Source organism: Pinus tabuliformis, chromosome 1_2 (assembly GCF_031772625.1).
Source record: "Pinus tabuliformis cultivar Carrire ecotype Pingquan chromosome 1_2, CPIR1, whole genome shotgun sequence".
Taxonomy (NCBI): Eukaryota; Viridiplantae; Streptophyta; class Pinopsida; order Pinales; family Pinaceae; genus Pinus; species Pinus tabuliformis.
This window is the reverse complement of record NC_142298.1, coordinates 248617163-248630613: the sequence shown is the minus strand read 5'-3', so window position 1 is coordinate 248630613 and position 13451 is coordinate 248617163. Positions and strand designations below refer to the sequence as shown.

At 37.7% G+C, this 13451-nt stretch overlaps 1 protein-coding gene across 3 annotated transcripts in view; it reads left to right on the top strand.

Moving 5' to 3' along the window:
- The window catches only part of TKI1 (TSL-kinase interacting protein 1), a 239670-nt gene that overhangs the window by 100074 nt on the left and 126145 nt on the right, over positions 1-13451 (top strand). For all 3 annotated transcript variants that reach the window (XM_089394983.1, XM_089394984.1, XM_089394982.1), the window contains exons 5-6: positions 4091-4175; positions 4331-4607. In XM_089394983.1, coding sequence (XP_089251109.1) covers positions 4091-4175; positions 4331-4607 — 362 coding nt within the window. The remainder of the gene's footprint in view (positions 1-4090; positions 4176-4330; positions 4608-13451) is intronic.

Genomic DNA, 13451 nt, shown 5'->3' with positions numbered 1-13451 from the left:
TTTCTCTAAGTGAGAGTGGCTCTGTGGACCAGGAGCGCAGAGAAGGAGAAGTGTGAGTGGATTGGGGCGAATCTAGGAGTGTCGAGTAGGAGGAGATTGCAAGGTTGAGTTGCTAGAGGGAGATTGATTTTATGTGGAGGAGGTCGAGTTGCTAGAGGGTTGAGTTTTCCCTAGTGCGCATTAGTGGTATGTAAGGAAGGTGCAGGTTCAGTTGTTGGCTGAGTATTTGGGCTGAGTTCTCCAGGTCAATTTCATCCGGAGGCTAATTTCCTAGGGGCCGAGTTCTTTGGGCCGAATTCATTCTGAGGGAGCCGTGTTACAGGTCCCGAGGTTTTGTATTTTTGCATGTATCTCTATGGGTCCAAAAGCCCTGATTTTCCATATAATGAAATGACGGTGAATTGTTGTGAGTGATTTTATTTTACAATGTGTGATTGATCTCTCTTTTTATTTCTGCTGCATATATTTAATTCTAGAAGTTAAATTACCAGTGATTTTACTTTTTGTTAATTCAGTGATTATTTGGATAAATAAATAAATTAAGGAGGATAAATTAAATTGCCATGAAAAAATAAATCTGGCTGGTATTGGAAATTTAACATGGTATCAGAGCCATCTAGATGACTCTGAAAGAGAGATCTGAGATCATGAGGATTTCCTTTTTGTGGCAGCAAAGTATCAAGTATGCTGTCAATCTGCTCTTCGTCTGAGTGCATCACCCTAGTTGAAGCCAATTGCTTGACCATATTCTTCATGTGCTCTAAATGTTAAGCTATCAATACTCCATTCATGTTGACATGGATAAACTGGTGTTGCAAGTACTATCTGTTTGTCATGGTCTTTCTCATACATTCGAGCAAGAGCTTCCCATACTTCTTTTATTGAATTTAATTCATGCACTCAGCACAACACAGACAATCTGTGCAAAGTATCAAGTCTGTTGTCAATCTGCTCTTCATCCGAGTGCATCACCCTAGTTGAAGCCAATTGGTTGACCATATTCTTCATGTGATCTAAATGTTAGGCTATCAATACTCCATTCATGTTGACATGGAGAAACTGGTGTTGCAAGTACTATTTGTTTGTCATGGTCTTTCTCATACATTCGAACAAGTGCTTCCCATACTTCTTTCATTGAATTTAATTCATGCACTCAGCACAACAATTGCACAGCCCCTGGTCGTACCAAGCCTCGACATACCAAGGCGTGCCTCCATAGTCACACCTCTGAACCACTGCCGCCATCTCAGTCTTTCCTGCCTGGTCTAATCTGCTTGTGCTCTTCTCCAGCTTCTCTATCCTGTCTGTCAAAGAGGACATGATGTCCACATGTTGTAGAGAACAGACTCTATGTCACTGCTACTCAACTCTCCACATGTAGCTCCACAAAACTGCTGTTCACTTTTTAACATGGTGTCCATCCTCACTGCTGTGTTCGGGTTTCCTCTCTGTGTCTTCACTATGATTGCCTCAAGTCCCAACAGAATGAACATATGCCCCATATGAGGCACATGGACAACTCCCTCATCAATCAAGAACTCCTTAACACAGGTCTGGATCTTATCGATATGCTTCAGCTCCCTCAAATGATCCCTTGCCACCCGTTCTTCATTCCCTGGTCCAAATTATGCTCACGAAGCCTCTTTCAGCTCTGTCCAAGTTTCAATCTTTTTCGTGATGCAACCAACTGCTAAGTCCTCAACTCAGGTTCTCCACCAAAGTTTTGCTGTTCCAGTGAGATACATGGCTACCACATTGACTTTTGTCTCTTCTGAACTATGCTTCATTTGTTCCAACAAGTGTTCCATGTCCTAACAGAAGTTTCCAAGTGCCGTACTGCTTCTAGTCCTGTTATACCTCTCTGGTTCTTTCAACTTTACCTTCATAGATGAACTTCCTGAACTCTGCCCCATGGCCTGCTTCAATACTGCTATGGTATCAGGCTGGCCTATTGTGAGTGTCACAACTGACTTCACTTTATCTTCCAAGTCCTTCATCCAATCCTCATGATCTTGGGCTTGTCTCATGGCATAATAAATGGAATAGGAACCTACATCAAGGGCTCCCTTAATTTCCTGAATGTCTGCTCAGAGCTCTTCAAACTCCTTAAAATGGCCTTACATACCGTTTACCTTCTGTGCCAAGGTTAACTCAATATCTCGGACCTTCTCAGACAATGCCACCTCATCCTGGTCCACTGTGTTAGACCTAGCGTCCACCATCGTGACCTCATCAGACTCACTTAAACTGCAACCTGTACCAAGAACCAACAGCCAAAAACCCCTTGCCCACCTGGCAATCAATTACACAAGCATCTCCCCCCGATAACCTACAAACAGAAAGGTAACTATCTCTGCAATCTTCCTTTGGCTCATGCTTCTTCCTGGTACCACCTGTAGGCTGTATGTAGTGTGAGCATCAGTTCTAGTACCACCTCCATGTAGTGCACAGCAACACTATTTTCTTTTGTGTGTGGTTGCTCTGATACCACCTATCATGACCCCAGGGACTAAGAACCGAGGTGCTGAGGAGGTCTTCCTGATGTCAAGTTGTCTTTTTAGATCTTGTCAACTGTCTCGATCTCTATTATTGGCATTACAAATCTCAATTGCATTGCTCATGTTGAATGCCATTTCTCTGTTCCGACCATCCCTGATCACCAAGGGAACCACCCTGGCACCTTTGGCTTTGATGATAATTGTTAAAGAACAAAAAATAGATCTTACACCAATTATTAGAGCAAAAGTAGCTTATATACATCTTTATTCTCAATCTAAGATACCAACAACATACCTGTGCACATCAGGATTACTAACACATATAAGATTGGCTAGCCTATGTTGTTAACCATAGACATGGCTTTCAATGAATTGGACACAGATTTTGTGTTTACCTCATATGAGTACACTCGTTAAATATTCTTTAAATTATCACAGAGGATTATAGTGTATCAAGTGGACTAATGATTTCTTTGATCATGTACACTAAAATCAACTCAGTATACCAACCCATTGCAGCCTCCATCAGGCCATACTATTGGATACTCAAGACCACCTATTCTATTATGCATTTTTTCTGCCATGTACACAGTCACACTTTTTGATTACTTGTGCCATAGGTTACATGGTAGGATCACTGGTTATAACAGAATGGCCAACCAATGGTGGAATATCATCAACTGCTTGTAGAATGATGGAGACATATCATTCCATTTATTGGTTGTCAACTGTCTTGTCGACTTTCTTCTCTGTTTACATCTCAGACACATGCTGATATTGCTGTCACTACTCATTGATTCTGATATTAGTGTCACCATTGAGCTCTCCTTAGTGATCTTGGAACTTTGGGGATTTGCTACCACTGTAGGTCTTCAACTTCAACACTGAAAAGGTGATGTGCCAATCTTGAACATAGGTCAGCATATAATCCATTTAGCCAAAAATCGGGCGTTGAATCCATGGGTTACATGGTAGGATCACTGGTTATAACAGAATAACCAGTGATGGAATATCATCAACTGCTTGTAGAATGACGTAGATGTGTCATTCCATTTAATGGTTGTCAACTGTCTTGTCGACTTTCATCTCTGTTTACATCTCAGGCACATGTTGATATTTGTGTCACTGCTCATTGCTGCTGATGTCAGTATCACCATTGAGATCTCCTTACTGACCTTGGAACTTGGCAATTTGCTACCACTGTAGGTCTCAACTCCAACACTTAAAAGGTGATGTGCCAATCTTGTGATGTGATCAGCTTATAATCCATTTAGCCCAACATCAGGTGCCAAATCCATTCTCCCCTGCTAACTTGTTAAAAACCTGTTGAGGTTGTCTATTTGATGAGGTCTTGTTGCATATTTGAGGAGACTCATCTCACTTTTGCTTCATTGTACTTGTATTGGCCTTTATAATATGATGGAAGCTTGAGTTCTCTCATAATTTGTTGTATAAACATGACAAAAGACTGCATCCTAAGCTTTATGTATTGGCTTTAGTTTATTGATGTTCTATGTTTTATTTCCTTTAGTAAAGGAAGCAGGCTTTAATGTTGTGCCACCATTTTATTTTGTTTGTTTTACTTTTGGCAGGTGGTCATTGTTGGAGAAACACAGTTGCTCAGCTTCAAAGCTTCATCTGAAGCCCAGGCGTTTCAAGACATTTGTTACTGCTCTGGTTGGTTTACTGCATTTCCTTGTAGGAGATAATTCTTTCGAAATATTTGTTGCACAGTAAAGTCTCTGATTGATGATATGGCTTGTCCAACTGGTATTGCACGTTGCTGCTGACAATCAAATTTGATGCCAAGGCTTTTCTTATTTGATTAATAGGGACATCAACTTTTGAAGGATCGCAAAAAGAAAAAAAGAAAAGAGCCTTCCCAGGACAATGCTACCTCCTCTGCTACTGGTGTGGCTACAGCAGGTCCAAGCAAAGTAGTCAGTGATCCTGAATCAGCAAAATCGTTGTCTATTGAGTCTCAAAGCATTCAGAAATCAGGATCTGGAAAAGGGGCTACTGTGAAGCGACAAGGGGGAAGCTGTACAAATCGTCCAAAACGAGAGGCTTCTAATACTAAGCCATCTCGACAGCGTCGTAAGGCATCAGGTAAAATTTTTAATAGCACCTTATATCACAAGATATTGTGAAGGCAAAATGCTTTAATAGTTGGTCATTATAAACTAATTTAAGTGAAATTCATAAAATGTATTCCCTAAAAAATTATATGATGGTTGATGTATGCTCTCGTGGTAACATGAAATCACTACATCATTGGACCACTTCTTTTGTGGCCTCTTCCTTAACTTCTTGCTATAACTGATATGTTTGTGTTTCTGAAGAAACTGGGAAGGTTGGGAAATATAGGGTAGTTAGATGGATCCTATGTGGAAATGAATCTACGGTGTTTATGTATAGTATATACTCTTTTGCCTTCAGGAACAGATGGGTAAGTGGCCTTCCATGATGGTAATGAGGAAGACTAAGTTATGTAAGTATGGCGTCAGGTGCATATACGTCTATGTGGCCAGTAATTAATCTCTAAGTGTGGAAACACAGCTATTGAAGCAATGCTATTTTTTTTTTGTTGCCAATGTTTAAGTTGTAGCCGGATATACTACAGAAAATGATTGTTTAAGTTGTTCAATGTTCATCATTCACAGCTTATCCATCAAAAATGGCTTAAGGGACATTCTAAATGAAGGTTAGAGGGCTGGCTTTTTTTTGGGTGGTGGAGGGGGAGGGGGTGGCAATTTGTGCTGGTTCTATTCATGGTTAATTGTATATATTGTGGTCCAATGCTGTTTTATATTGGGATGACATTTAGATAGTGTCAAATCTCATCCTAACAAAGTTCAGCAATATTCCAAATGGATGATTCTGCAGAAATGTGATAAAATGAGTTGAAACCATTGGCTTCTTACCTATGGCATGACTCATGAGAGTGGAATCGTCCAATGATACCGTATATTAATGTTCACAGCTGTAATTAATAGAATTATTGTTGTGCCCTAAACTGTGTGAAAATCTTACCAGAGAGTATGAAATTCATAATGTGAAATTTAAATTACCAAACCACAATTTTATTTCAGAAATTCTACCAGAATTTACCAGTTACAATTTAAATAGAATTTATCCATTATATACATACCTGGCTTCCAAGTTTGAAATCGATCCTGCGCTGTTGTAACTCCAATTTGCTTCCGTTACCAAATGACCAAACCCTCCCTACCAAACTGGGCACAATCCTTTGTACCCAACTCCAAAATACTTCACAATTGAAGCACTTTGGCCCCCATGCCCAAAAACTTAAAAAACAATTACTCAAATCTCCAGTTCTGAATTCCAATCTTCAATTCTGAATTCCAATCCTCAGTTCAGAATTTCCATCCATCCTCCCCCTTCCAGTGCTATGCGTACTTCTATAAATATCCTTACTAGGCGGTCACCGCCTTCTTCCACCGCTCTCGCCATATTTGATTTTGATAGCCATAAGGTTACGTGTAGCCAGAAGGTGAGGTATGTAGATATTTATATGTTTTGTGATGTTAAATAAATTTTAACTTCTAAATTTTAATTATAGGTACTTTATGTATTAATATGTTTGTGATGTTAATTAATAAATTTTAACTTATAAATTTTAATTATAATATTTAAATAAAGTGATAGTTATATATATTATACTTTATTAACTTATAACTTTAATACTATGATGATCAATATTTATATTAGCAGGATGGAGAGTATTAATTTTATTTAATAATCTTATACTTATGAAATATTTAATATGTATATTCTGAGAGTGTCGAATTTTAGGTAATATTTCCCTCCTTAATCAGTTAGGTACTTAACCCCTTTATCATTTATTTAAACATCTTTCATAATTATTTAATAAGTATATTAGTGCAAGGCATGCGATGTATGCATATGTAGCTATCATATGCATACATCATATACATGCTAATACCCTTTTGCCTATAAATCGAAATGGGTCATTACAATTATTTATGTTGCCAATGTGAACTAGTGTTCCCTGTATGGATATATATTTCAAATCTTCTATAATTACACATTACAGAACCAACACATGGTGGGTGTGATCAAAGGCATAATGCGCTCGATAGTTCCTGCTAAATATTGAACTTAAATGCTTTTCCCCATTTAGGGAATATATTTATTCTTCTTATCCAAGGTCTCAATTAATAATGGATTTTGATATTTTTTTACGAACAATTTTTGTGTGTGTGTGTGTGTGATTCACCGTACCGGGGATCGATACTAGCTACATCCATGGAAAACCCACCCGTGTCTAGGTGAGCTGGTTATCTTTCACATAGAAATGACTCCCAAGGAGCACGCATGTCCATCTTGGTGGGACTAGAACCTGGGTGGGGAGGATAATAGTGGCTCCTTCCTACCACCAGAGCTACATCCATTTGACAACATTTCTTCTTTCTACATCCACTGGCACATTAACATTTTTTGAGTAAATTTAAGGCAATAAGATGTTTTAAACATATATTGCATGCTATATCCATTGACATCTTAGATGAGATATCAGGGTCATTCAAGTATTTTATAATTGGTTGTGTTGTTTGAAAGATGGGAACTCTCGTTAGGTATGTGCTTATCAATTCTGCAGTTGCCATCATGTTGAAAAAATTCTCAATATTTGTTTGAGAGGGTTTTCTTATGATCTATTCGAAGAGATGACTTGGTGGATGTTTTTATTTCTTTTCAGTGGAACACAGATGGAAGTTGTGCTACTGGATAGATGTAATGCCCTAAGGAAATTCTACCCTTAGGGTTGTATTGTGACTAGGGTTTTCTCTAAATAAATCAGAAAGACTATGCACATTCATATAGCAGTAGGTATCTTTCTATGTATGCATGAATATAAAGATTTCAACAGCAATATGACCTTTCAACAAATTCACAATAAATTAGGGCTGACTGCCCAATCCACCAGTGTGATTCTGATTTGCAGAGCCAATGTTTAGTAAGTCAGTACTTCACTACTTATCCAATTCTACTATTCTAAATTACTGATAATTTGCTGTCTAACACCTAGCAACGACTACTACTTACTGTCTAATGTTGCTTGTCTAGATGTGTCAGTCTCTGCTGGTCCAACTTCACTGTTACAGGGGGTCCAAAGTTCCAAACTTCCTGTTTTTTCCCTCAATGGTTCACAACATGTCTCTGTGACTGATTCGTTGCCAAAATTAAGGCTGACTGCATACATCTTATGCCCTGGGTGAAAGAGGATCATGTCTGCTGTAGGAATCCAAAGTTTTTCCTCGGGTATTTTAATGCCTAAGACAAGTTAGGGACGATCCGACCTGCCACAGCCTGACCTGGAATTTGTCCAGGGAGTTCGCTGTTCCTAAGTGTATCTTAGGGCATCCATAAACCTGCAATGTTACTTCGCTGCTCCACTTAACCACAGACCTTCACGTCACTCTTGGACAGAGATCTTTGCTGTTTTACCAGGGTTTCGATAGCTGGATAGACCATAGAAATTGGGATTCACTGCCTGGTTAAGGGCTCTGTTGTCCTTGGTTTGACTTTGGTGCCATGGGAAAGATCTTTCTGCAACCTGTTTTCCCTTCAATCAATAATTCAAGCTTCACAGCACTGTGGGCAAATTACAGATGTAAACCTTTACTGCCCAGGAGAATTTGAGCGGACAAACCTGTAAAATAAATACCAATCACAGATGTAAACCCTTGCTGCCTAGGAGATTTGGAGTGGACAGAACTGTACGATAAATACCTCTGTTGGCTTGGAGGGAACTCGCTGGCCAGATAACTACCACATGAAACTGCCTCTTGTCCAAAATAGCTCCAAATTACTTCAAAGAAATATGTTGTGATAGGACAGAGAGAAAAATGGTGACTAGCTAGGGTGGGATCACATCCACCAAAACTAGACAGGGGATTAGCTAGGGTGGGATCACCTCCACCGAAAATGGTCAAGAAGAAGTGGTCTTAAAACCTTCAGAGCCTCAGCTCAAGACAACAGAGATATTCAATCCAAATCGATGATGATAAACGATTCCATCTCTCCTTTATTTATAGATTTCCTCGTGGGGTTTTCTCTAATGTGGATGGTTGCAATTTTCAAGTGCAACCCCCAATTGGGCTTTTGCCCCAGCTACCTCAAAATTTACCCAATGTTGCTCCAAACATTGGATACTTAAGTTTTTCCCTTTATCAATGACTATAACCTACGGGGTTGGATAGGCTACTTCGTCCTTTCGTGGGCAGTTAATCAATAAGGGACATTACAATAGATTGAATGCTATTGGTTTTCCATATTGCCTAGAAGGGAAAGCCATGGGATTGGTCCAAGATATGTGGATACTTGATATAAAAGTATAGCTGCTCTATATGTTTGATTTCCAGGTAAAATATGGTAGGGACTTGTATCAATGTGTATGAAAATAGGAGGTAGATATTGACTGTGTTGACCAATGTCAACAATAATAATATGAATAAAGTTTTCCCTTAGCTTTTAAATGCCCTTTCTTTCTATATTCACGGACCTTCTATTGATTATTTTTGTGCATGTTTTTACTTCATTGTGCCAACATACAATTATGGGAGATTACATCACCTAAGTCAGTACTAGAAATATTTTAAAACCAACTTGACTTTCTTCAAGGTAGTCCAAGACTCATGAGGTATCCTAGATTAGGCACTCATATTCTCCTTATCCTTATCAGAATCTGAATTTATGTGTCCGACTAGTTTGAAGTTGTCCACCTTAGAGTGCTTGAGTCCAAAGTCTTGAGTTTTGGAATGTCCTGAATGGGATATTTTGCTGATTTTGCAAAAATCTAGCTTAACCAAAATTTCTCCATAAAATAACCATCCAATTAACAGAAGATTGCCATGTAAAATATAACAGATAGAGTACATGCAATTTCATACTACGATAAGCAGAAAATAATCTCAGCTCTTATAATGATAGATAAACTGAGTTACATGCAAATACAACCAATATAGCTAAGATGAGAAGCTGGCCTTGACAAATCTGCTCCATTGCTGCACTGGCCTCCCAAATGAATTAAAATCAATCACTGCACCTGTGAACTCTGGCTGAATCCACCAAGGAGATGAGGTGGGTCTCCGTCCACTATCACCAAAGTCACCCAAGGGTTTCTGTCGTGGGGCTACCCTTGAAGTAGAGAACTGGGTTCTTAACCTCTTATACAAGAAGTAACGTCAAATCCAAGATGTCCTCCAATGGCCTCCTTCTCTTTTATAGATCTGATGGACCCCTCTAGAACCTCCTATTTTATTATTATTTTAATCATGGAGCACTTTTCCCTTTTTATTTTTAATTAAAATATTCTTTTTAATGCAAGAAAAGGGTAAATTGGCCACCATGTCTCCTCAGGTCATTGAAACTCACATCTAACAATCCCATCATGTAGATCTTCTCATTCCAGTTCCACGAGCTATTACACTAAGGTGTTCTGTCAAGTATTCCCCCCGGAATGCCACCTTAAATGTAATTAATTGAGTCGGGCCCAATAATAACTGTTGTTTCTGAAAGTTGTCGGAATGCGCCGGAACGAAAGACAAACTGTATGGATGATGGAATATACCAAGAGAATGCTGTTGGACCTCATAGAAACTCCTCAAAACCCCTCCAAAAGCCCGTGGACCCATTGATGACACCAACCTGTGCGTGTGACCTGTCTGCCCCCAACTCTGAAAGTCGATACTAACCATGTCATAAGGAACATTACAAGTTTCCTTGAGGTACCTTAGAACTCTCTGTGCAGCACACCAATTTCCTTCACAATGTTTTTGATGAACCCATAAAGGATCCCAATTGCAAATGAAATATCAGGTTTGGTAGTAGTAAGGTAGATTAGACTCCCCACAACCTGTCTATATTTTATTGCATCCAAAAATTCATTCCATTCTTTTGATGTTAACTTCAAATTTTGCTCCATTGGAGTAGATAGATGATTGCAATCAGCCAGGCCAAATTCGTTCAACAACTATCCATTGTACTTCTTTTGGGAGATGAATACATACTTCAGATTCTGATTTACTTGAATCCCCAAGTAGTAGTAAAGATATCCCATGTCTTGCATCTCAAAACCCTTTAATTCTTTCTTTATGGATGCAATAAATGCTTCATTTGTTCCCTGTTATCAAAAGATCATCTACATGTAGCTTGAGATATGCAATAGTCTTGCCAATTTTCTTGACAAACAAAATTGCATCATAAATATCAAAATGTTTGAAATTGATTTTGAAAAGATCATACCATGTTTGAGGAGCTTGCTTTAAGCTATACAAAGGCTTGATGAGCTTGCATACTTTATGTTCTTGACCCTTCACAACAGATCCATCTTGTTGAGACATGTAAGCATTCTCTTTCAAATCTCCATTCAGGAAAAATGTCTTCACATACATGTGATATATCTTCCACTTATTATGTGTTTCCAAAGCCAACAATGCATGAATGGTAACCTATTTTGTGATAGGGAAAACGTCTCTTCATAGTCTCTGTCTTCTTTTGTGCATATCCTTTTGGCACAAGCATTGCCTTATGCTTGTCAAGTGAGTCGTTTGATTTTACTTGTTCTTGTTAATCCACACACAGTCAATTGGTTTGGTTCCAAATGGAGGATCCACCAACTTCCTTGTCCCATTCTTTATGAGAGCATCATACTTGTTTTAAATGGCTTTGTTATGAACATGAAGAACATAAAATAATATAATAATAAGTAATAATTAATAATTAGTATTAATGAAAGGACATGTCTCAAAGGACATTACTCTCTTTGAAAGGGCATTCTCTCCTAGGTATATATACGAGGCCCTCATTTGTAATTCTCACCATATCCATTCATTCATATCTTATTCAATAAATAATAATTATTATTTGTGCCCTCATTTGTAATTCTCACCATATCAATTTTATTCATATCTTATTCAATAATAATAGTTATTATTATCTGCAAGTATTCTTGTTTCATTGGTATCATGGCCATGTTTGATCCCGACCTTGGTCACTAGACCTTTGGTCAAACTTTTTTACCTTTGGCAATTTATTTATTGGCTTTTGGCCATACCCGAATTTTAGAGGGTCTCTTATATTTTCAGATCCTTGTCCACAATTGGCCTTTGGCCATATAAAAATCAAATTTGTCAAAGAAGAAAAAAAATCGTGTATTTGGACATCCCAAAAGCCAAAATAATTGTAAGATGGTCATTAGGAAAAATCGCTTCAGGAATTTGTGTTACGGTTGCAGGTTTAAATAGTCAATCATCGAAGCTAGCGACACAGATACCCACTGTCAAGAGCCACCATTTAGAAATTGCAAAAGGTTCAAATATTTATGTGTATAGAAACTGTTCAAAAGGTTCATAAACTAGCTGTAATTTCGAAACAAAAGTAGTTGCCATTTGAAGACACCGAAAAACAATAATCGACCATTGATTAAGTATTCTGCCAAGATATGTAAATAGGTCACAGAAAAATAAAAATAAAAAATCAGTTGCTAATATGCTAGCCTTCCTGTGGTATCAGGTTAAAGAAAGTCAAATACAAATAAGACGTCATTATTTTCAAGCTAGGAGCCAAAGTTTGTCACTGCACCAACGTCAAATCCATATGTTATTGTCCCAATTTTCTGCATCTGTACCATAACCAAGTTACATTTTTGCGAACTCTGTCACTGCATCGACGCCAAGCCCACATGCTATTGCCCTAGTCTGTTGCATTGTATCACCAGTACATTAAATCTGAACAGATACAAAATTTTGTGTTTCATTTTGTATTGTATTGTTGCCACTGTAATCCATGTCCATACAACAACTTTTGTTTGGCAAGTGATTTGAACATGTATCGACACTAGAATTGATCATCTTGGTTTACAGATTCACACAAACGGTGAGACTATCAAGGTTATGACCCTGCTTGATGTGACTTCACATAATTGTGGCTGCTCGTGGAAAGTTAAGTTGACAGACTTTGTAAAGTTTAATAAGATTATATAACATGGTATGTAACACAAGTATATGTATAAGTTTAATATTTAAGTGCAAATCCAATATAGTAAAATTTTCAAGGGTTTTAATGATAGAGTTATAATAAGTTATTACGAATATAGGTATATTATTATAACTTGAAGTATCATATTTTAAAAGAAAAAATATATCAAATTGGGATCGTTAGAGCATTTTTTGGTTTGACAATTTGATCAGCACTCACAAGTTCACGTCATCTTGTATCATCGAAGATGATTGTTCCAAGAATTGGGAAATACACGAAGAACATTACAAGACAGAAAAATATATCAAGCCTTTTCATCAATGTGCTTTGAGAACAAAGCATCTCTAAAGGGGAAGGCAATGGGATGAACATAAATATCATAAAATAATATAAATAATAAGTAATAATTAATAATTAGTATTAACAAAAGGACATGTCTTGAAAGACATGACTCTATGAAAGGACACTTTCGTATAGGTATATATACGGGGCCTTCATTTGTAATTCTCACCATGTCAATTCATTCATATCTTATTCAATAATTATAATAATTATTTACATTTATTCTTATTACAGGGTTCTTTCCAGTCATCATCAGAAACAACTTCCTTAGAGGAAGATGGTTCAATGTTAGTAGATAAATTCAATTCAGAATCAAATGAAACACACATCATTTACATCAGTTGAATCTGAATTAATGACATCACTTCCATCATCTTGCCTTTTTGAGCATTTAGTTGTCCTTCCAACATCCTTAGGATGAACACTTTCAAGCACTGTTGATAATATCAGCGATATATCGGCGATATTCGGAAATATCGCGATATTTTCGGCAAAACGATATATCGCCGAGAAAATATCGCGATATTTTATGTTTTGAAAATATCGCGATATTTTCAAAATATCGGCAAATATCGGAAAATATCGGCA